This window comes from Pristis pectinata, chromosome 12, assembly GCF_009764475.1.
Source record: "Pristis pectinata isolate sPriPec2 chromosome 12, sPriPec2.1.pri, whole genome shotgun sequence".
Lineage (NCBI taxonomy): Eukaryota > Metazoa > Chordata > Chondrichthyes > Rhinopristiformes > Pristidae > Pristis > Pristis pectinata.
Window position 1 is genome coordinate 8,165,317 of NC_067416.1, and position 23,625 is coordinate 8,188,941.

General features: G+C 45.6%; 1 protein-coding gene across 1 annotated transcript in view; it reads right to left on the bottom strand.

Moving 5' to 3' along the window:
• Window positions 1-335: 335 nt before the first annotated feature.
• LOC127576877 (semaphorin-4G-like) overlaps window positions 336-23,625 on the bottom strand; it is a 29,478-nt gene continuing 6,188 nt past the window's right edge. The window contains exons 3-15 of the mRNA XM_052027685.1: window positions 21,917-22,065; window positions 19,992-20,054; window positions 19,027-19,125; window positions 18,841-18,931; window positions 16,242-16,358; window positions 13,740-13,894; window positions 11,447-11,622; window positions 10,368-10,512; window positions 9,894-10,116; window positions 8,957-9,104; window positions 5,663-5,788; window positions 2,632-2,693; window positions 336-604 (exon numbers count right to left, since the gene is read on the bottom strand). Coding sequence (XP_051883645.1) covers window positions 336-604; window positions 2,632-2,693; window positions 5,663-5,788; window positions 8,957-9,104; window positions 9,894-10,116; window positions 10,368-10,512; window positions 11,447-11,622; window positions 13,740-13,894; window positions 16,242-16,358; window positions 18,841-18,931; window positions 19,027-19,125; window positions 19,992-20,054; window positions 21,917-22,065 — 1,823 coding nt within the window. The remainder of the gene's footprint in view (window positions 605-2,631; window positions 2,694-5,662; window positions 5,789-8,956; window positions 9,105-9,893; window positions 10,117-10,367; window positions 10,513-11,446; window positions 11,623-13,739; window positions 13,895-16,241; window positions 16,359-18,840; window positions 18,932-19,026; window positions 19,126-19,991; window positions 20,055-21,916; window positions 22,066-23,625) is intronic.

Consider the following 23,625-nt stretch of genomic DNA (forward strand, 5'->3'; position numbering starts at 1 on the left):
ATAAATACCCCACAGCCAGAGTAAACTCTATCACAAGAACAAATCCTACGCCATGCTCCTGGTCATCCAGCCCACAACCACACCCACTATTTTCCTGCACTCAGTAACCCCCTGTCCCCCTACCTCACCTCAACTTAAACTTCAGCGTCTATCACTGAAGCAGTCTGCCTTGGCCTACCAAGACATCTCATCTACTTCAACTAAACAAATTGGATGTTAAGTTATCGATTCAAACCTATTCCTATGTATTTGCAAGGGTTAGCTTTGGAATTCTCTTTTAACATAGAGAGTGGACAATTTTTTTTAGAATTTTCTTCAACAATTCTTCTTGAAAGCTAATAAGTTGTTCTGCCGCCAGTCACACTGATTTTGTAGGAGACCACAGCATAGCTTATCCCATTTTCCAGGGCATAACAGGTGTATATTCCACTGTCAGATTTGAATGCCATCTTCACCACCAACAAAGTGCCTTCTCGCCAGTAGTGTGTCCCACCACTGCTGGGGATTTCCGTCCCACTGAAGTACCATTGTACGATGGCTGTGTTCGACCTGAGCTGGCACTTCAAAAAAATGTCCGATCCCTCCGGGACTCTTCTGCTTATAACTGTGGGTGGGAAAAGAACACAATTTTATTTGCAGCAATATGCTAGGAATATAGGAGCCTCTTAAAAGGAACATTCTTACAGCTAGGAAGATATTCCTATCCGATCATCACTATGGAGCGACTATGTTGCACAGGCAACATCTATCATCAAAGATCCCCACCATCCGGGCCATGCCACCTTCTCACAGCTACCATCGGGCAGGAGGTACAGAAGCCCGAAGTCCCACACCATCTGGTTCAGGAACAGCTACTTCCCTTCAACCATTTGGTTCTTGAACCAACCTGCACAGCCCTAATCACTACCTCAGCACAGCAACACTATGACCACTTTGATCACTTTGCACTACAATGGATTTTGTTCTTTTTGTTCCAATTGTGTTCTTTCTTGTAAAATTTGTGTACAATTTATGTTTATGTTTTTCTTGTGAATGCTGCTTATTTGATGCTATGCACCTGTGGTAGTTGGTAATTGATTTATTATTGTCACATGTACCAAGACACAGCGAGAAACTTTGTATGCCATCCATACAGATAATTTCATCAATAGAAATTGGATTCCACCCTCTTTTGGTCTACCAAATGTGTGCTGTGTACATCACTTAAATTCATGTAAATCTGCTGAGAAATGCGTGAAATGGGGCAAAGATCCATTGGAGCAACTGTGTCTATTGCTTGGAATCGTGTGCTTGAAGAACTGTGCTTAGGACCTACAGAGCTCAGTGCTGCCATGTCCTTGCTGGACTGGGTGAGTCAGCTCTGAAAGAACCCTTCACCATGGTGGACAGAGCACTCTCCAACACATCTGCGCACCTCCATCTGACGGAGTCCCATGCCAGCGGTGTCCCTCCTGGCACTGCAGGGTGGTGCCTGATCAGGGGAACAGTGATTGCAGCTTGTAGTTGAGAAATGATTTCAACAAGGAGGCTCGGACTGGTGAAGGGATCTCGACTTAATCACCTCGCATAATCCAGGCCACTGAAGACCAAGGCAGGCAGACTCTGTGCACGAGACATCGATAGAACAGTGTTGACCTGTTAATCTCCACCTTGTTTATGACCCTTGCACAATGTGCTCCTGGTTTCTCTGTGTGTGAGTGGTGGGGTTTGCAGGCTGTCCCCGAAGCTTCTGATTCCGGCTGGCAGTGTAAGAGACGTCAGCTGCACTGAGGTGAATCACACCCCAGTGCTTCCTGATGCCTTTGTTCCTCTCTAAGACCAGAATCTCTGACCGGACTCAGAACAGGTGGCTCAGTGCAGATTGGAAATGGAGGCTGTGGCTTGTAGTCTGTGCAGTTCCATAATACAACAACCAGCCTCCCTGGTGGTGGTCAGGAAGTGAGCATTGCAGAAGCAGCAGGGTAGGATATTGGGGTGTTGAATCCATGCCAGTTCTATGCATCCATCCATCCAGTCCCACTCCGAACAGCTTTACAGACACTCGTTCTGTTCCCGGTTGGACCGCACAATTGTTGCTGCTAAATAATAGTCCAACCCGAGTCACTCCAGGCACCACTGGATGGTCCAAACTACATCAAAGGGCAGTTCAGAGCCAACTATACAGGAGTCACAAACCAGCCAGACAGGGTGAGGGCAACTGGATTACTGCCCTAAAGGACACTGTTAACTCAGTTGGGTTTTTAAACAATAACCTGGAATCTTCACAGACTCTTTTACTAATATCATCTTTTTATCTTCTTGCTTCTAAACTGATTTCAATGTCTAATGGGACTTGAACTCACATTCTCTGGTGTATTAGTCCTTTCTGCTGGATTACCAGTGCAAAAACATAACCCATTCCTTTACATATCTGTCAGTCAGCAACACCATTGTTCTCCTGGCCTATATTTTTTCCCTGTGTTAAACTGGATCCCTTCCTCTCCCAGGCCTGTCCCATGCTCAGGGTTTTGCCAACACACTCTCACTCCAAGCCCAGACCAGTAGATCTGTGACAGCAGTTCCCACGTACCACGGGCCATTACAGTCAACAGTACGGATTATGTGCCCACATGAAAGCAAACAGATACATACTACGTGTGTTGCTGTCCAAACACCCTTTGTTCCTGTTTGTAATGTCTTGAATCAGCCCAGCTCTGCAACAGAGAAAACAAATTTTGAAGGAAGTGCCGGAACCGGAAGCCCACAGACAGCGGAGAACCCGAGGGGAGAACTTACACTGCGGCTACGTGGAGAGTGGAGCGGCAGCCACGAGAGACAAACCTGCCCCTCTCACCCGGCCAACCCCCTCATTCCCAAACCCCAGTGAGGGGGCACTCCAGTAAACAGGGCTCACACTGATGCCCACTGTCGCTGAGAGTGACTGAACCTGATTACTACCCTGAGTTTATCGCCCTTTGAGTGATTTCCACCAACTTATTCCTACTGATTTCATTTTCAATTGTTTCTCCCCTTTTCCAATTCCCAATTGTTATTCAAAATGTTTAGGACTTTACTCTTGGGTTCAGAGAAATAGAGGTCTCCCCTTTCCCTAAAATAACCACAGATCCCTGTGTAGTGTGAAGGTCCTGTCCCAGGGCTCGGACACGTTGAGCAAATGTTGTGGCTCTGATGTCACAGAGTCCTACTGTGACATCTCCGTCCATGCCAACCTTCAAGTACCCACCAATACTAATCCCATTTACCAGTACATAGTCTGTCACCTTCTATGCCTTGGTGAGGCAGCATAGTGGTGCAGCTGGCAGAGCTTCTGTCTCAGAGCTCCAGCGACCCAGGTTCTACCCTGACCCCTGGCGCTATCTGTGTGGAGTTTTCCCAATCTCCCTGTGACTGCATGGATTTCTCCTGGATGCTCCGGTTTCCTCCCACATGCCAAGGACGTGCGGGTTGGTAGGTTTATTGGCCACTGTAAGTTGTCCTTAGTGTGTTAGTGAGTGGGAGAATCTGGGGGGGGGGGGTGGAGTTGATGGGAACGTGGGGAGAATGAAATGGGATTGGTGTATATGGGTACGATGGTCAGTATAGACTTGGTGGGCTGAAGGGCCTGTTTCCATGCGGTATGTCTGTCTGCCTCCTGCATTGAGTTTGCTATGACAACCACAATTCACAGGTAGTGTGCTCCACTCCACTCCAGCCCAGAGTCAGGAGAGCAAATGATACCATTTAGGTATCTCCCAGAACCACAGAGTTCATTGGTACACCAGACACTGGTTAAAACAGGGCTCACACCTGATGTGGGTAAAGGAAGAGGAGAGAAAGAAGTATCTTAACAATATGCTCACATTTAGTAGAAACTGGATGGAATCAGAATCAGGTTTATTATCACTGACATATGACATGAAATTTGTTGTTTTGCGGCAGCAGTACAGTGCAAAGACATAAAATCTATAAATTACAAAACTAAATAACTAATGCAAAAACAAGGAAATAACGAGGTAGTGTTCATGTGTTCATGGACCGTTCAGAAATCTGATGGCGGAGGGGAAGAAGCTGTTCCTGAATCATTGATTGTGGGTCTTCAGGCTCCTGTACCTCCTCCCCGATGGTAGTAACAAGAAGAAGGCATGTCCCGGGTGGTGAGGGTCCTCAATGATGTATGCTGCCTTCTTGAGGCACCGAGATGTCGATGGTGGGTAGGGTTGTTCCCGTGATGGAGCTGGCTGAGTCTACAACCCTCTGCAGCCTCTTGTGACCCTGTGCACTGGAGCCTCCATACTCTCCCTTCTTTCTCTCCCTCATTACTTTCTCTCCTATTTCTCTCTATTTATCCCTGCCCCTCTTTCTCTCTGTCCTCCAGTCGCTCCCTCTCACCCCCACCTCTCTCATTCTCAAACCCCACCTGCATAGTCACTATCCCACAACAGGTTCTTTGAGCGGGCTGTTGTACCAAACAGAATACTCGCAGCTAGAAATTGGGTTACTATCCTTCACCAGTGTTGCAGCAGTGTCGTGGGTCACTCTTTCACTGTTTGTGGGAGTCCAATAACGATGGCAATTCAAATACACAGGAACTGTAGAGAGTAGTGGACTCTGCCCAATACTTCATGGGCACACCATCGGTAGTATCTACAGGAGGTGCTGCCTCAAGAAGGCAACATCTATCATCAAAGACCCCCAGCATTCGGGTCATGCCCTCTTCTCGCTGCTACCATCGGACAGGAGGTACAGAAGCCTGAAGTCCCACACCACCAGATTCAAGAACAGCTACTTCCCTTCAACCATTCGGTTCTTGAACCAACCGGCACAACCCTAATCACTGCAGTTTAGCAACACTATGACCACTTTGATTACTTTGTACTAAAATGGACTTCTGCCTGACTGGCAAAGTATTTCCAGCACTTGCTGGTTTTTATTCCTGAACAGATGGGGAACCTGCCGGTTATTAAAATCTTTCCCATTTTTGCAGCTGATCTTGTTTTCAAGTTACACCAGATCTCAGGGGGATGGTGATCAGGTGAAACAGTGGCCTCTCTCTGAGACTGCCATCCAACTCTTTCCCTGTATCCCTGCAACTCCTCCCCCTTCAAGAACTCATCCAATTCCCTTTTGAAAGCCACTACAGGATCCGTTTCTGCCAGCTCACCAGGAACTGATAGAAGTTTATAAAATTATGAGAGGCATAGTTAGGGCAGACACTGAGAATCTTTTTCCTAGGGTAGAAAAGTCAAATACTAGAGGACATGCATTTAAGGTGAGAGGGGGAAAGTTTAAGGGAGATATGTGGGGCAAGTTGTCTTTACACAGAGAGTGGTAACTGCCTAGAATGGGCTGCCGGGGTGGTGGTGAAAGCAGTGGTGTTTAAGAGGATTTAGATAGACACATGAATATACAGGGAATGGAGGGATATGGGTCATGTGCAGGCAGGGGAGACTTAATTTAATTTGGCATCGTGTTCAGCACAGATATTGTGGGCCGAAGGGCCTTTTCCTGTGCTGTACTGTTCTATGTTTTAACTGGATCTGGTTCCAGAAAGGTCACTTTATAATTTCTCCTTATCTCCCCTTACAAGGAGGTACGTGGACCCCTGCACCTAAACCCCACCACTGACCATCCATGTGATTGAGAGAGACATCCTTTCATTGTAACACAAGGCGGTCGACAGTACCTGTCCTTTTGCATCCGGACATCCTGGCAAACCCGACCATCCCAACCGCAGTAAGGATCTTGAGCCAGAACGCAATCCCAACAGCTGGGGTAACTGCGACAATTCGACACGGGGAGCTGAATCACCCTTGCTCTGCGAATCCAATGAACAGCATCCCCTGTAATTAAAGCAGGCACACCTCGAGGGTAAATCATTGTTTTGTGCAGAGCGCACCGTGGCCCAATACTATTTTAATTTCCAAATAGTCATCATAACAGTGTGTAGTGGTTAGCTTAATGCTTTACAGCGCCAGCGTCCCAGGTTCAATTCTGGCTGCTGTCTGTAAGGAGTTTGTACGTTCTCCCCATGTCTGCATGGGTTTCCTCCGGGTGCTCCAGTTTCCTCCCACATTCCAAAGACGTACGGGTTAGGAAGTTGTGGGCATGCTATGTTGGCGCCGGAAGCGTGGCGACACTTGCGGGCTGCCCCCAGAACACTCTACGCAAAAGATGCATCTCACTGTGTGTTTCGATGTACATGTGACTAATAAAGAAATCTTATAAACACGGAGACACAAGAGACTGCAGATGCTGGAATCTGTAGCAGAAACAAACTGCTGGAAGAACTTAGCAAATTAAAGCAGCATCTGTGGAGACAAAGGTCTGGTCGATGTTTCAGGTCGAGACCCTGCGTCAGGACCAAGAGAGAGAAGCCGAGTTAGACTCTCAGTCCTGATGCAGGGTCTCGACCTGCAACATCGACCATACCTTTGTCTCCACAGATGCTGCTTGACCCACTGAGTTCTTCCAGCAGTTTGTTGTTGGTGCAGTAAACACACCAGGCTGGGCGGTTGACCTGCTCCTGGCATTTGACTGGGTTTTAACAACAAAGGAGCAGCACAGATGGATAAGGTGGTGAGGAAAGCACACAGGTAACTTGCCTTCAGTAGCCAGACATAGAATATGAGAGCAGTGAGGTTATGGGACAACTTTATAAGACACAGGTTAGGCCACAGTTACAGTACTGTGTGCAGTTCTGGTTGCCCCACTATAGGAAGGACGTGATTGCACTGAAGAGGGTGCAGAGGAGGTTCACCAGGGTGTTGCCTTAGCAGTGACGAGAGACTGGATGTGCCCGGCTTGTTTTCATTGGCACAGAGGAGGCTGAGGGGGGACCTGATAGAGGTGGATATGTAGTGAGACAGCACATGGCTGTCACGTGACAATAATGACACTGACCCCCGCTGACCGGAGGACAGCATTGCTCCTCTGATCGGAAGTGATACTACTGTCAATCAAGGTGCGGCTCCACCCATCCCTCAGGTGTGAGAGTACCTTTTGTGTCTGAATTTACCTGACCACTCTGAACTTGCCTGATCATTGGCTGTGGCAGGTGCCTTTGTCTTTGACCCCCACACCATTGGCTCATTTAAATCACAACAGTGAGGCTCCACCCAGCCTTCTAGCACCATAAAAAGGGCTGCAATCCCCTAGCCCTTCCTCTTTTGATGACCCCCGGAGTAGTGAGACAACACTGCAGAGATCACTGGTAAGAGTGCATCACCACGTGGTTTGGGAGCATTTCACTCAGACTCCGGGTAGTGTTACAGCCAATACTAGTGTGGGTCAAGCATTGAAGTATTATATCCTGAATTTGTACATTGTTATTGTGCTTGTGTGTATCAGTGTGTGTGTGTGAGTGTATCTTATCCTAGTTGCAATGCCCCACCCCTCGCATGTTCGCGGTCTCCTTCGTGTATGTGAGTGTGTGTCTGTTCCCATCCATTCTGTCCCCATGTTTGCCTTTGTGATTAAACTAGTTTTGATATCCAAAGCTCGTGTCCAGAGTCCTTGATCCTTAAGACCGAAAAGAACCATTTCACATAACAGGATAAAATTATAAGGGACATAGATGGGGAGGTAGTTGGAACCTTTTCCCCAGAGCCGAAGTGTCTAAAACTAGAGAGTGTAGGTTCAGGGTGAGGGGTGGGGGTCTGAGAGGAGATCTGAGGAAATACTTTTTTCACCCAGGGAGGGGTTCAAATCTGGAAATTGCTGACGCAGGGGGCGGTAGAGGCAGGGACCCTCACAACATTTATACAGGATCTAGAAGAGCACTTGATCACTCAGGCATAGGTTACAGATCACATGTTGGTAAATGGGAAGAGTAGAGGTAGGTACTTGATGGTCGGCATAGACAGAATGGGCCTAAGGGCCTGTTTTTGCACTGTACGACTGTGACGTGCCTTGTTTTGGCTCTGTGGCTGAGGTTCTGCTCAAGAGCAGCGGGCTTGGTCTGAAGGTTCAGAGGGAGCAGCTGCTGCTTCCTCAGCCACGGGACGCAGGAGGTGTCAGGTTCAGTCGCTGCTCTGGGTTTGCCGACTTCAGCAACCATCTGGGACCTTGTAGTTGTGCCCAGGAGGTGAGATCTGTGGCCCAGTAACTCCTGCTCACCACCCACCCTGACGGGAGGAGGTGTGGGCGAAACATTGGACGGGTTCAGGCCCTGCTGAGGCTGCCATGACCAAACAGACAGATGTCACTCACTATCCGGACCCGCATTAGAAGGCATGTCACAAGCAAGCTGCTGTCTACTGCTCCCTGGAAGCATAACAAGCTTCTCAACTTATCGAGCTCGCAGTAAGCAGTTACCATCACAACCATTGTCTTTGTCAAAGCTTCACTTCAGTCAGGCCATAGGGCTCAAACCTCAGAAACATTAACCTCCAGTCAGGAAAATGTTGAAAGAAAGAAGTGCATTTATATAGATCCTTTCACCACCTCAGGACTCCCCAAAGCTTTACAGCCAATAAAGCAACTTGAAGTCCAATCACCATCTCCACATAGGAGCCAATTTGTGCACAGCAAGGTCCCACTAGGAGTAATGTGATAACGGCCAGATTAGAGAGGCATTGGTTTTGGGGATAACCACTCCAGCTCTTTGATGAAACGGGTCACACGAGCTTTTAAATCTACCTGAGACTTTAGTTCATGTCTTATTTGAAAGATGCCACCTCTGACAATGCTGCAACCCTTTGGAGTGTTGGCCTAGATTTTTGTGTTCAAGTAGCTGGAGTGAGACTTGAACCCACAGCCTTCTGACTCAAAAGCCAAAATACTACCAAATGAGCTACAGTTTGCTTGGAGCAACAGGGCTGTGAAGGGGGGTGGTTATCGACCCATTTACTGCTTGGGTACTGGAGTGACAAAATTGGTTGTCCTGCTGTTACAGAGCTCCACTGATGTTCCTTCCCATCTTCACCCTGTCACATTTGACTGTAGATTCTGAAAATGGAGCCTGCCTGTATCCACTTACAGTTGTGCATGGTTAATAAGGTGAGGCCGTACCTGGGCTCTGGCTAATACCAGACTTTCCACAGGCTGTGGCTCCTCGTAGAGCTGGATCTCCTCAATGATGTGTGTGCTGCCTCCCGAGCTCACTACTTTGTGTATCCAACCATCATCTGTGAAACAAGAGACCTTAGTCATATTGGAGACACGTGCTGGCAATTCTCTTCCAGCTCAGTAATACTTCGGAACAAATACATAGCAAAGCCGGCAGAATAACAATCCATTCACTGCATCCTGATCCTGAATAATATGGCAGGGACACTGAGTTATTCCCTTCCAATTGTCAGTGAGATAAATTAATATTTATATCAGGGCCTTGAATGAGGTTTGGTGGAGCGCCTTTTGTTTAGGAATCTGTTCACAGGACGTGGATATCACTGACAAGGTCAATGTTTATTGTCCATCCCTGAACTGAGGGAGCATTGGTGGGTCAGGAGTCACATATCGGCCAGAAAGGGTCATGGTGGGACATTTCCTTCATATTTGTGAATCAAATGGGTTTTTACAACAATCCCGATTTTTCATGGTCACCACTCCCTTTTATTCCAGATTCACTTAGGTCAAATCCAAATTTTCCCACTGAAAGGAAGGTCCCACAAACTAGATGACCAACCACTTGATTGGTTTTACTTTGCCGGAGTTGGGTGCAGGCAGACAGTTGGGTTTCAGTAGAATTGTCTGCTTTACCTCAGCTAGTTTGGGGGATTTGTTTAACTTTCCAGAGAGGCTTAACATCTTAGTGTCACCTCAGGCCACGCACTGAGTACAACATCCAAGTGTCACTCCAAACACCTGTTGTGGTCCTAAATGGGTAAGAAGGGTCTGGAGTAGGCTGATCCCACTATGGTCTGCTTCAAAGTACCACAGATTTAGGAAGGGAGCGTGGCTCTTGCTACACCTACCTGTTCCAATGAACATCACATTGTATTGTTTATCATCCAGTGCTGTGACTGTGTCCACTACAATCTTTGTGTAGTTCACGTGCTTCTTTGTAAAAAGTGGGCGGCCTCCCACAGGTCTGACGTCTTCATCCATCAGTGGATGCTTCTTCACAAAGTCCAGGACATTGTCCGGCAGATCACGTGATGTCATGAAGCCTGCTCTCCTGAATTCATCTGTAATGCACTGTCACACACAGCAGGTGACCACAAGTCAGCAGAGGGCTGAGAACTGTCTGCCACCTCTCCTCCTCCCTCCCTCCCTCTCTCCTTCTAACACCACGAATCTATGTTAGTTAATGGTTCCTGTTGGAAAAGCCTTGGCAAGTCATTGCTTTGTGTTTTGTAGATGGTATGCACTGCAACCACTGCTTCGTCTGAGCCACACAACAAATCACAGACCCAAAATTGTCACATTTACCCATCGAAGGGTCTTACCGATCCGGGGCGAGGCTCTGGAACCGGGTCCATGTATCTTGACCACCGTCGCGGAGATTCCTGATCTTCCTTGTACGGCCCATCAAACGCCTTTCGGATGTCGGTGATGGTGTACTGACAGACAGCGGATGTTCGTATGTTTTGCCTTTGTTATTGAGAAGAACCAGTCAAATGTTAGTGAAACTAGAAAGACGATGGCCTCACACAGTGAGATTGGTAGCAGCTGCCTCAGTGCTTCAGCTGATGCCTGAAACTTCTCGTTACAACACTGCGGTGAAGAAGTTCACTCGTGTCAATCCACGGGATTTAGATGTCTTGCTATTAAACAGTGCACTTTCCCCAAATGTCTGCAAACAATCTCAGCAGAGATCACGGGTCAACCCTAGAGTCACCAGTCTCCAGGAGTGTCCAGGATTGAAGATAAATCTTCGGGGTTAAAGATAAATCTTCAGTTGAATGCAAACTCAGAGACAGATCACAGGGACATTAACAAAATAGTTCCTTCTATTTGATTTACCTTGAAGGCTTTAGTTATAAAACAAATAGCAGATGAGACAAAAATCTGTTTTACTGACAAGATTAATCAAATGGGTGACAAAGCACCCGCTCCCATTCATACAGCTGTAGGTGGGGCACAGATCGAGGGCAGGAGTGTGGGGTGGCTCACAGCAGGAGGTCTTGTGATAAAACCTCCAGCGAGATTCACTCAACCAGTGATCTGAACTGTGGTTAGAGAACCAGAGAGTTAGTTCCCTGTTTAGAGAGCTCATCCAGGGAGATTAAACCTTGGGTCAGGGAGATTATATCCTGGGTCAAGGAACCGTCTAGGGAGATTATATCTCACAGAGTCATGGAGTTGAACAGCCTGAAGTCTTCCCAAACTGCACAAGGGAGATGTGGCCATCCTTTACACCAATGGAAACTCAAATCAAGACTTAATTGTGAATGCAGAAGGGAAATCAAAAATGGAAAACAGAATCAAAAATTCTTTACCAGGGCACCAGCACCACCATGCACCATTCATTAAGATGCTGTCGCTATTTACAATGATAAAATCAGAACACAGCATTTGTACTTACCACTGTGACACAAACACTCCATAAAATATGGTGTCCTGCCAGTGCTCTTGGTTCAACACGTAGATGCTCTGCAAGATGTTAAAATGGAAGTCGTATTCTGGGATGGAACACACAAGCCGGGTCTTTAAAAAAGACGTCCACTTCCTCTGCAGAATTTTCATTCCACCTTCATCGCTCTGCGGCACAAAGAAATCAAATATTGAGAATAAATCTGTGCACATTTCATGCTGCTACTTAACTACCATCAACCTACTTGGCCTCTAGCTTTGCTCCCAATTCTACGTGACTTGAAAACAAATTAACATTTTCATTCTTTAAGTCAAAGATCAAGGAAGTAAAAGATCAGGTGTTGCCCCAGCATAATGGGGCATTTGTTTGGATTCACCTGTAGTTTCAAGAGATCCAAGAAGTACTTTGACTTGGAGAGGGACTTGCAGGTGGGGAGTGTCTTTTAGCACCTTTTGTCCTCGCCTTTGGTGTGGGAGGTCATGGATTTAGGAGGAACTGTCCAAGGTATGACAGCTTGATTAAGTTATAAGACCATTACCTGAAAGGTTAGACCATTGATCCAGAGACTTGAGTCGCAATCCCAACACAGCAGTTGAGGAATTTCAATTCAAGTAATAAAACTGAAAGATTCTAGTGGCCACAAAACAATAAAGGTCATTATTACAAACTCAGGGAAAGAAATCTGCCAACCTGGCCTGGTGGTTGACATTCAAATGATAATGATTAGACAATATATTTTTCAGCAATGTTGATTGAAAGATAGATATTGGCTTGGACTCCAGAATTCCTGTGACCTTCCTCAAAGGTATGCTATAAGGATCTTTAACATCCATTGGGAGAGGAGAGAGGGAAAGAAATAAAATACTGCAGACCCTGGAAATCCAAATGAAAGCACTGGCAGAAGGTGGAAATTTACCACTTCAGCCCAATTAGTTTTGGTATTGGTTTATTATTGTTATATGTAACAAGACAGAGTGGAAAATCTTTTGTTTTGTGTACCATCCAGACAGATCATGCCATACATAATTACACCGAGGTAGTAAAAAGAAAACAAGATGCAGAATATACTGTAACAGTTGCAGAGAATGTGCAGTGCAGGTAAACAAGTAAGGTGCAAGGGCCTCAACGAAGTAGACTGGGAGATCAAGAGTTCATCCTTTAGTGTACAAGAGATCCATTCACGAGTCTGATAACAGTGGGATAGAAGCAGTCCTTGAGTCTGGTGGTCTGCGTTCTTAGGCTTTTGTATCTTCTGCCTGACAGGAGAGGGGAGCAGGGAGAATGACTGGAGTGGGAGGGGTCCTAGATTATGTTGGTTACTTTCCCGAGGCAGCGAGAAGTGTGGACGGAGTCAATGAAGGGGAGGTTGGTCATCAACCAAATTGTTAACTCTGCTTCTCTACCCACTGATGCTATTGAACCTGCTGAATAATTTCAAGAGTCTCTGTGTTATGTATGGTTTAAAGGTTCAGGCAAAAGACAACACTGGTGGTAGACTGGAGTCAGCCAGGTTTTGTGCTCATGTCTCTGGAGTGGGTCTAGAACCCACTTCCTCTTGGCTGTCTGTGAGGAGTTTGTACGTTCTCCCCGTGTCTGCGTGGATTTCCTCCGGGTGCTCCGGTTTCCTCCCACATTCCAAAGACGTACGGGTTAGGAAGTTGTGGGCATGCTATGTTTGCGCAGGAAGCGTGGCAACACTTGCGGGCTGCCCCCAGAACACTCTACACAAAAACCGTATTTCACTGTGTGTTTCAACGTACATGTGATTAATAAAGATATCTTGATTGTTAACAGGGTCCCCAGGATACAAAAGGGCTCCATTCCTGAGAACTATTTGTAACCCTAACTGAAAAGTTGTACTGAAAAGTGGTAGTGAAGGTTGACACACCACTTGAACACATTTATATATCCACACAGGTCCTCCCCGGGTTATGAATGCCTGACTGATGGATACCCCGTACATACATATGAGCCACAACACTCGGGGGGCAGGGTGGAGCCAAGCAGAGCCAGGAGCACTGAGCAGACTCACTGACTCAGTGAGGCCTGGCTGGCAGCCACTCTCCCCTGTGCCTGCTCGCTCCCCCATCACCGCCATGCCCGTGACCCCCCCCAACACCACCACCCCCCCACACACACACACTGTCGTTGTTCATTTCTGACTTATGAACAGTTCTCAGGAATGGAGTCCCTACGTAACCTGGGGACTGCCTGAACATTTCATAACCTCTTACATTGTGTCCTCCGCACGCTGCTCAATCATCACACTCAGACATCCTCTTACCTTGCAGAGACGGGCCACCCAGGTGACCAGCGGCTTTCCGTTAAACTTATACTCTCTCTTCAGCTTCTCTGTGAAGAAGAAGTAAATCTTGTCGTCATCACCCACGGAGCTATGGACACGCTCCCTCACTAACACTGAGTCAACAAAGTTTATGTCTGAAACAGAGAAAGAGCGGCGAGTGTATTCTTGAGTTGGTGACTGAGATAAAGGCACAACACACAGCAACGTAAAGTGTGGATGGTGCAACGGGTGGGGTCTGGACCAGTGTTGACACCTCCTTCCTCATTCAAGAACCTGTCCTACCCACTTTCAGCTTTCTGTTCCCATTTCAGTGAGACAGATTCAAGTGGCACATCCCTCCCCACCATCGGTGGTATCTACAGGAGGCGCTGCCTCAAGAAGGCAACGTCCATCATCAACGATCCCCCACCATCTTGCAGCTACCATCGGGCAGGAGGTACAGAAGCCTGAAGTCCCACACCACTAGGTTCAGGAACAGCTACTTCCCTTCAACCATTCGGGTCATGAACCAACTGGCTGCCCCCACAACACTCTACGCAAAAGATGCATTTCACTGTGTGTTTTGACGTACACGTGACTAATATAGATAAAGATATCTAATCACTATCTCAGTATAGCAAAACTATGACCACTTTGATCACTTTGCACTAAAATGGACTTTAGTTTTATTTTGTTCTACTTGTCTTCTTTCTTGTAAAAATGGTGTTTAATTTATGTTTATGTTCTTCTTGTGAATGCTGCTTATCTGATGCAATGTGCCTGTGATGGTTGCTGCAAGTGAGCTTTTCATTGCACCTGTGCACACATGTACTTGTGCATATGACAATAAACTGGACTTTTGACTTTGACTTTAAACTTGGGACTCTGAATAAGAACAATGAATTGGAGACACAAGAGAGTGGAGATGCTGTAATCTGGAGCAAAAAACAAACTGCTGGAGGATCTCAGCGAATCAGGCAGCACCTGTGGAAGCAATGTCCTTATTGCAGGGTCTCCCGAAATATCGACTATCGCTTTGCTAAGAGCAATTAATTGTTGCCTGTAAGTTCATCCTGAGTCAGTAGCACCAGACGTGATTTTTAGGTAGAGCTTCCACCTTCAGAAGTGTAGAAAGTTCTGCCACTCAGTGAGGATGAACGTACTGAGAGATTTCAGTCCAGTCCTTTTTTTTTCTTTTTTTTGTTCTTTTTGAAATTTTTCTGTTTAGTTTGGTTTGATATATTGTTATAACTTTTCTTATTGATTTGGGGATTTTATTTTTTCTTTCTTTTATATACATAATAAATCTTTTTCATTCCTTTCCCTTATATTATATTCATTTACTCAGAGATCGTTGGATCTGCAGAATTCTTTATATTTTTATTGTTCTGTATGATTATGTATGCCATGATTGCTATCCTGATCTCTTTGTATTACATGTACAAACATCGATGTTATATATTAATCTGTATTAATTTGAAAACTAATAAAAAGATTGAAAAAGAAAGAGATGAATGTCACAGAAGTTGTACAGCACAGGAACAGGCTCTTTGGCTGGTGGATTCAACACCGTCAAACACCGATTATTCTCCCTGCATTCCCCTCAACTCATAGAACATAGAACAGTACAGCACAGGGACAGGCCCTTCGGCCCACAATGTCTGTGCCAAACACAGTGCTGACTTAACCTAAGTCTCTTCTGCCTGCACATGAATTGCAAAGCACATATAACACAAAAGAAGAATTGAAAAAGCCATCAAATTAGGAGCAGATGAAAAAAAATTTTCCTAACAAGGACTTGTTTTTGATATTCATTCAAAGGATTTATACATCCCTGACCAAGGCCCACTCTTATAACCCATTCCCAGTTACTCCTGGGCTGACTGGCTTGCTGGATATTTTGGAAGGAAATTAAACATCAACCATTTTGTGCTGGTTCTGGAGTTAAATATAGCTCAGATATTCAAGGGTAAAAGTCCTGTGGCTTCATGGTCACAGTAAATGCTGCTGCCTCACAGCTCCAGGGACCCAAGGTTGACCCTGACCTCTGGTGCTGTCTGTGTGGAGTTTGCACGTTCTCCCTGTGACCATGTCCATCCTCCAGGTTGCTCTGGCTTCCTCCCACATCCCAAAGAGGTTCTCGTTGATTGGCTAACTGGCCACTGTGTGGGGTGAGAGGTAGAATCTGGGGAGTTGATTAGAGAATGGGGAGAATAAAATGGGATTAATGTAGTATTGGTGTAAAGTGGGTGCTCGATGGTCAGCACAGACTCAGTGGGCCAAAGGGCCTGTTTCCAAGCTGTTGGACCCTTATGAGCATCCTTGGAGAGAGAATCCACTCTGCCTGCAGGGTCATTATCTGAAGCATTGACTCTGTTTCTCTCTCCACAGATGCTACCTGGCCTGCTGAGTGTTTCCGACATTTTCTATTTTTGTTTCTGTCTAGAATAGTTATCCCGGGAAGATGACAGTGATACTGAATGCTTGAATTGTTCTTCTTACCATTCAAGGAATTGGTGAATGAATCATCCATCCTGAATGACCGCTGTTCAGGGTTCCTTTTTATATTTGCCCTTTGACCGTGGAACCCGTAGAGTGTGGCAGTGTAGATTTTATTGTCTGTGAGAAAGCAGATTGTGCAAATTTGAGTCGTTAACAATTATAGTCCCATTTAAAGTTCTACTGCAAACTTGAAAACAACTTTAGAGGCACGGGATTGCACTTGAGAGCTACAAGAAATAATTCTGGGAATTGGGGGTTCATGGGGAAAGGGCAACTTCAACCTTTAACTGCCGCTGAGCTGCCACATTATTTCATCCTATCAGGGTAATTCCCTTTGTTCCACTCATTGTGCTCTCCCACCTTCTCTGCTACCTCAACTAACTTGTCTCTCTTTCTCAGTTCTGACGATGGCCCCAGACCTGAAACAGTTACTGCCGACTCTGCTGAGATTTTCCAGCTTTTCTGTTTTTATTCAGATTTCCAGCATCTGCAGTTTTTTTTTGATTTTCACTCCAACTAGGATCTTGAGCACCTACTATCAACTCACAAACCGAGCATCCCCCCATTAATGTTCCCAGTCACCTATTCCCATTCCCACATTCCCATCAACTTCTCCCAGATTCTACCACTCACCTACACACAAGGGGTGGTTTTTACAGTGACCGTTTAACCTCCCAACCCCCATGCTGTTGGGATGTGGGAAGAAACTGGAGCCCCTGGGGAGACCACATAGGTGACGGAGAACATGCAAACTCCACATCGACAGCACCGGAGGTCAGGATTGAACCCGGGTCGCTGGAGCTATGAGGCAGCAGCTCTGACAACTAGTCTAATCTGACAACACCTCCCAAACCCATGACCTCTGTCACCAAGGAGAAGGGCAGTAGGTGCATGTGAACACCACCTGCAGATTCCCCTCCAAGTCTCACACCTTCCTAGGTTGGAAATAGAAATAAGTATATGGTGTTTGATGGCGGATTCCCTCTTCCCGTGCTGTCCGTCTCTGCAGCCTAGGTCGCCCACTCTTCATTGTCATTGGCTGAATCCTGGAACTTCCTGCCCAAGAGCACTGAAGGCAGCTCATCACCATCACCTTCCCAATGGCAATTAGGGATGGGCAATACATGCTGGTCTTGCCAATGACAAACCCACCTTAAAAATGGATAAATAAAAAAATATGGGCCCATAGATAGGAATTGGTAATTGGTTTATTATTGTCACGCATACAGTGAAAAACTTTGTTTTGCATGCCATCCATACAGATCATTTTGAAACATAAGTACATTGAAGTAGTACAAAGCGAAAAGCACTAACAGAATGCAGAATATGGTGTTAGAGTTACAGAGAAAGTGCAGTGCAGGCAGACAATAGGGTACAAGGTCCATGACAAGGTAGACTGAAAGATCAAGAGTTCATCTTTATCATAAGAGAAGTCCATGCAATAGTCTTAGAACAGCAGGATAGAAGCTGTCCTTGAGCCTGGTGGTGCGTGTTTTCAAGCTTTTGTATCTTCTTCCTGATGGGGGGGGGGGGGGAAGAGAAAATGGCTGGGGTCGGAGGGGTCTTTGATTACATTGGCTGCTTTCCCAAGGCAGCGGGAAGTGTAGACAGAGTCAATGGAGGGGATGCTCATTTAGTTATGTCCTCAATTGTCCTCAGAGCCACAGAGGTTGAGGCAAGGCCTGGTGGGCTGACCCTAGAGCTACGGGAACATGTGCTTTAACTGCTTAGAAAGAGCAAAATAAGAAGCTTAAAGCAGCAATGCAATAATTAGAAATGATAAAACAGAACAGAAAATACAGGATCCTGAGGGCACGTACCACCAGACTCAAGGACAGCTTCTACCCCACTGTGATAAGACTATTGAACAGTTCCCTGAGACAATGAGATGGACTATGACCTCACGACCTATCTTGTTGTGACCTTGCACCTTATTGCACTGCACTTTCTCTGTAGCTGTGACATTTTACTCTACTGTTATTGTTTTTACCTGTACTACATCAATGGACTCTGTACTAACTCAATGTATCTGCAATTGACCTGTACGATCGGTTTGTGAGACAAGCTTTTCACTGTACCTCGGTACAAGTGACAATAATAAACCAATACCAATACCAATATCAAAAGAGGTGCTGCAGAGGCAGACAGCATGGGGAGAGGGAATCCACCACCCAACACCAAAGTTATTTCTAGTATGTATCCTCTTAACAGGCATAATGGGAGTAATTTCCCAACTAGGAGCACAGCCCACTCAGAGCACCTGTCTGAATCTCAAGTGCAAGTTAAACGCGATTCGACAGCCCTTTGTTAAGGTCAGACACTACCTGCTTCCTGTACTCTGTACTGTGACACTTTACTCTGTCCTGTTATTGTTTTTACCTGTACTACCTCAATGCACTCTGTACTAACGCAATGTAACTGCACTGTGTAATGAATTGACCTGTACGATCGGTATGCAAGACAAGTTTTTCACTGTATCTCAGTACGTGACAATAATAAACCAATACCAATACCAATGAAAAATTGATACCAGTTAGTTCACACTTAAAACTGAAATACAAATACACAGCTCAGGATGCGCCCAAGGTTTAATACTTACCAACGATGACACCCGTGTATCCAAATGTAGGGTCATAAGGGCAAATCTCTTTTCCCTGAAGGACAGCTGATAGAGTTAACTTCTTAATCTCCTTTATGGATGAGGGTGGGGAAATAATAAAATCAAAATAATCAGTACGACAGGAGATGATGCTCGGTGAGAGAGAATGCTGGAAGAAATACTTACAATGTAGGCGCATTGAGGATGAAATGCATATGTGCCACAGGTGAATAAATGGGTTCCATTGAATCTTTGCAGAAAACGGATATAGTTATAACAGTCCATCTGTAAAGAGCACAGGACACTTTAAGAGCAGGTCAGTACTTAACTCTCCGGAATTTTATTTCAAAATGCCAGCATCTATCGATAACAATTTTCATTTACATAGTGCCTTTGACGTGGCAGAATGTCCCACTGTGCTTTAGAGGGGCATTTTAAAGCAAAATCTGATAACAATTATCTAGGGAGATATTAAGATGGGTCAACAGAACCTTCATAGTCAAGTTTATTGTCAGATGCACAAGTACATGTGTGCACAGGTGCAATGAAAAACTTACTTGCAGCAGCAACACAGGCACATAGCATCAGATAAGCTGCATTCACAAGAAAAACATAAATTAAACATAAATTATAGTTTTTTCAAGAAAGAACACAATTATAACAAAAAAACTATTAGACCAAAGCAGTCCAAGTGTTGTTAAACTGTAGTGATTAGGGTTGTGCTGGTTGGTTCAAAAACTGAATGGTTGAAGGGAAGTAGCTGTTCTTGAACCTGGTCAAGGAGTTAGGCTTCAAAGAGCATCCTAAGGAGTGAGAAAGGTTTGGGAAATAATTCCAAGGGGCTGCATTGCCTCCTGCTGAAAATCTCCACAGCTGTTGTCAAAGCTGGCTGTGGTAGAGAAATTAAAATTGGGGCTGCACAAGAGGTCAGAGTTGGAGAAGTCTGGAAATCTTGGAAGGTTGGAAGGTTTCAGCAGCTTACCAAGTGATGGAAAGGTACAGTTATGAAAACACAGACAAGAACCTCAGATCTGAGGTGGTGCCTGGACCAGAGCCAGTGTAGGGTAGCAAGCAACAGGGGGTGACGGGTGAACAGGTCACGGGGAGAAGTGTTTAAGGTAAGTTCACATGGTCTAATCCATTTCCCATACCTCATTGTTTCCCCGCTTATTTAGACAATCCAATCGTTTTCTGGGTTTTGTTTCCCACTGCAACTGTTAACAAAATAACATGGAAATACATTAGAGCATCAAGTTAAGATTCCCATGCAGAATTCAATGAGGGACAGCAGTTTGCACTTACATTCTCAGAGTGACGACGAGCACAAGCTCAAGTCCTGCTCTGCCCTTTCCCTGGTCAGTGGCAGCTGAACTGGAGGTCACTCGGAGAAACCACTGCTCCAAGTGTTTCCTGGTTCTAGAACTGACAACCACCCCTCTTCAACATAAGCAATGGGGAGGGGGGGGGGTAACCAAACATGGTCGGGGTGTTCAGGTTCACAGACTGGAAATGAGTTGGAACTTTCCTTAAGAGGCCAAGTTGCCATGTGAATGGAGCTGTACTGACCTCCATTAGGATATAGAATCCCTGCCCCACACAAGCACGTCAATAACCTATACTCCACCCACTAGCAGAGTCCAGGCCAGGTGTATGGCTGGGTAATCCACCCAAGAGCGCTGACACTTAATTATGTTGCAGACCAAGTGCTGGTAAATAGGATTAGTGTAGATAGATACTGGATGGTCAGCATAGACATGGTGGGCTGAAGGGCCTGTTTCTGTGCTCTATGACTCTATTTCCTTTTGCTCAGCAGGTTGAAGGGAATGTGCTGGGACTGAGAGAGCTTGGGCTGCCCCAAAACAACAGGGCAGGCAGCATGTGATCTGCTGACCAATGCCAGCTTGGTGACTAACTCATTATCCTCCAATCACTGGTCAGTTTGATCAGAGCTCCTCCAGTCCCCATGCCCAGCAGGGATGGAGCACATTATTAGCTTTCGTTATTGTTTTATGAATACATTGAGCAAATCGAATGGATTTTTAATGAGTCCTCAGATACATTTTCCGCTAAGAAGCCTAAAGCTAGCGTGAAGATAGAACACAGAACATAGAACGTTACAGCACAGTACAGGCCCTTTGGCCCACAATGTTGTGCCAACATTTTATCCTGCTCTAAGATCTATCTAACCCTTCCCTCCCACATAGCCCCCCATTTCTCTATCGTTCATGTGGCTATCTAATTACCTGGGAATATCCACAATCTGTTTTGAATGTCTTTCTTGAATAATATAATGTAGAGGGAAATAAAATTAACTGAAATATCATGCTCCATTTGAAGTAACCGGGGCTTTGATGGTCTTACTGAGACTCTCTTCCAGTTTGCCCTGTGTAAATTTGCCAGCTGTTTGCTTTGATGTTGTGGTATGTCTGACACCTGAGCCACACAGCCACAGAGTCATACAGCGCAGAAACAGGCCCTTCAGCCCACCATGTCTATGTTGACCGTGAAGTACCTATCTACACTAATCCTAATCACCAGCACTTGGTCTGCAGTTTAAGGTTTTATCAATGGAAAATTAGGACATTTTAATGGAAAGTGTAAAGACAGACTTTAAAGCAGAGACTGATTTATGTCTAGGTCCTCTGATCCGATTACCCCCGACCTGTAGCCCACCTCATATGTTGATTTGCTTTCTTGCCTTCATTGCTACCGACATCACTTATAACTCACATTTCTGTAACAGATGTTGTTCTTTACAAATGGTCTGCCCAGTGGAAACCGATTTACTGGCAACTTTCAGAAAGTGCATTAAATCAATTCTCAAAGAGGAAACCATCTTGGTGTACAAAAAGCTGGCACACCACTGCTGAGGGCAGTGAGACGTGGGCAAGAAACACTGGTGTTGTTAATGATGCCCTGACTCAATGATAACTCTCAAAAGAACATTGGCCATTGAAAAGGTGCCGTGGGGCAAGAACAGTGGAGTGGGACTGATTGGTGAGCTCTTCCAACAGAGCTGGCGCCGTCCAAACAGCCTTCTCCTACACTTTATCACCCTGTGATATGTGATCCTTACCATTTTCATGGAGCTGTCACTGATGTCTCTCATATTTAGAGCAAAAATGGCCTCTCTTGCTCCAACATAAAGGATCCCCTGTTCCTCCTCAAGCCAGAATGTGGTGTAGTTGTACACTTTGTGACTGAATTGTTTGTAATCAAGTGAGCCTATAAGGGACAAAAAATGTATCTGGAAGATTAATTTTCATTCAGCATAGCAGGAGAATACTCAACAATGGATCTAGAGGTTATTTAGTGGTTAGCAGTCAGAAACTACCAAGACAAGGCAAGGCCATATATTCCCTCAGTCTTATTCCACCATTCCATCCCACTTACCCACATTAATTCCATAACCCCAGCACTTGTGCCTAACAAAAATCTACCAGGTATGTGGGAGGAAACCAGATTACCTGGAGGAAACCCATGCACTCACAGGGAGGACGTGCAAACTCCACACAGACAGCACCTGTGGTCAGGATTGAACCCAGGTCTCTGGGGCTGTGAGGCAGTGACTTTACTGGCTGCCCCATTGTGCTACCCAGTTAAATCCTGCATGATATCCAGAGTTACAGCAGCAAGATGCTGCCCTGACAACAGTCAGCAGGTTCATTTTTATTGAGTATGAAGAAAGTATGCCCCATAAACATCTACTACAGTCCTTCCATGAAACATTCTGTTCCCGTCACTGTCGCACTCACTTCCTGTCACGGTATTTTTGTTACAAGGCCAGCATTTATTGCCTTTCCTTAACTTCCCTTAAATCAAAAGGTTAACTTCAGAGGGCAGTTAAAAGCCACATTTTTACAACAGTCCAGCTTCTGTAATTCCAGATTTAATTAAATTAATTAAATTTAAATTCTCCAGATGAGTTTGTGGGACTTGAACACGCAAACATCAGGTTGATTATTGTAGGTCTCTTGGTATTTGCTCCTCGAACTGAACCACTGTACCGGCATCTCCCAGCACTTAGCTTTCAATTTCTTCCTCTGATACACCGGCAGCCACACACATTATATAAAACCAAACTTCAGTGATAATAAGCTTCAGATTCCCCAGATAAGCTCGGTCTGTCTGCCAGTGGTTATCCTGAGCTTCCCTCTTCAGGGGTCAGACTGAGGCAAGTGATGGCAGACAGTGACATTTTGTAACCTCGGTGTGATTTGAACCTGCAAACTTGATCAATCATTCAAGGGGAGGACCTCGGAACCTCTCCATGTTGCTTTGGAAGGTCACTTCCACAGGCTGCATAATCTTTGTTCTTTATTTCTATTCGGCAAGATTACTAATGGTTAGCAAAGCAAGATGCTAAGATGTGACAGACCAGCTACAACAGGCCTAAGGAACCTGTTCTTGTGTCTGAGATTATGGCCTTACCCATGATGTTGATCTTGCACTTGGCAAAACAATGTTGGGCAACCAGTTATTGTTTAGTAACACAAGTCTCTCGTGTTCTCTCTCTGTTGCCCGCACATTCTCCTGCCTGCCGTGCAGAAATGCAAAGGGTGTTTAACTGGTGAAATCATAAACAAGGCAAAGTTGGTTTTGAGAACTGAAGGTGGAGACAGGCACACGACGCAGTGGTTCACTGGCACCTTGGTGAGCCACGTTTGCCGCTCATGAAGCCACCTTTGCACTGTGCAGAACAGACACAGTGTGTGTACAGAATGGCTCTCTTCGTTCCGCAGGTGTGGCCTCCAAAGTCTGTGTGCCTTTCACCTCAGCTTTCAC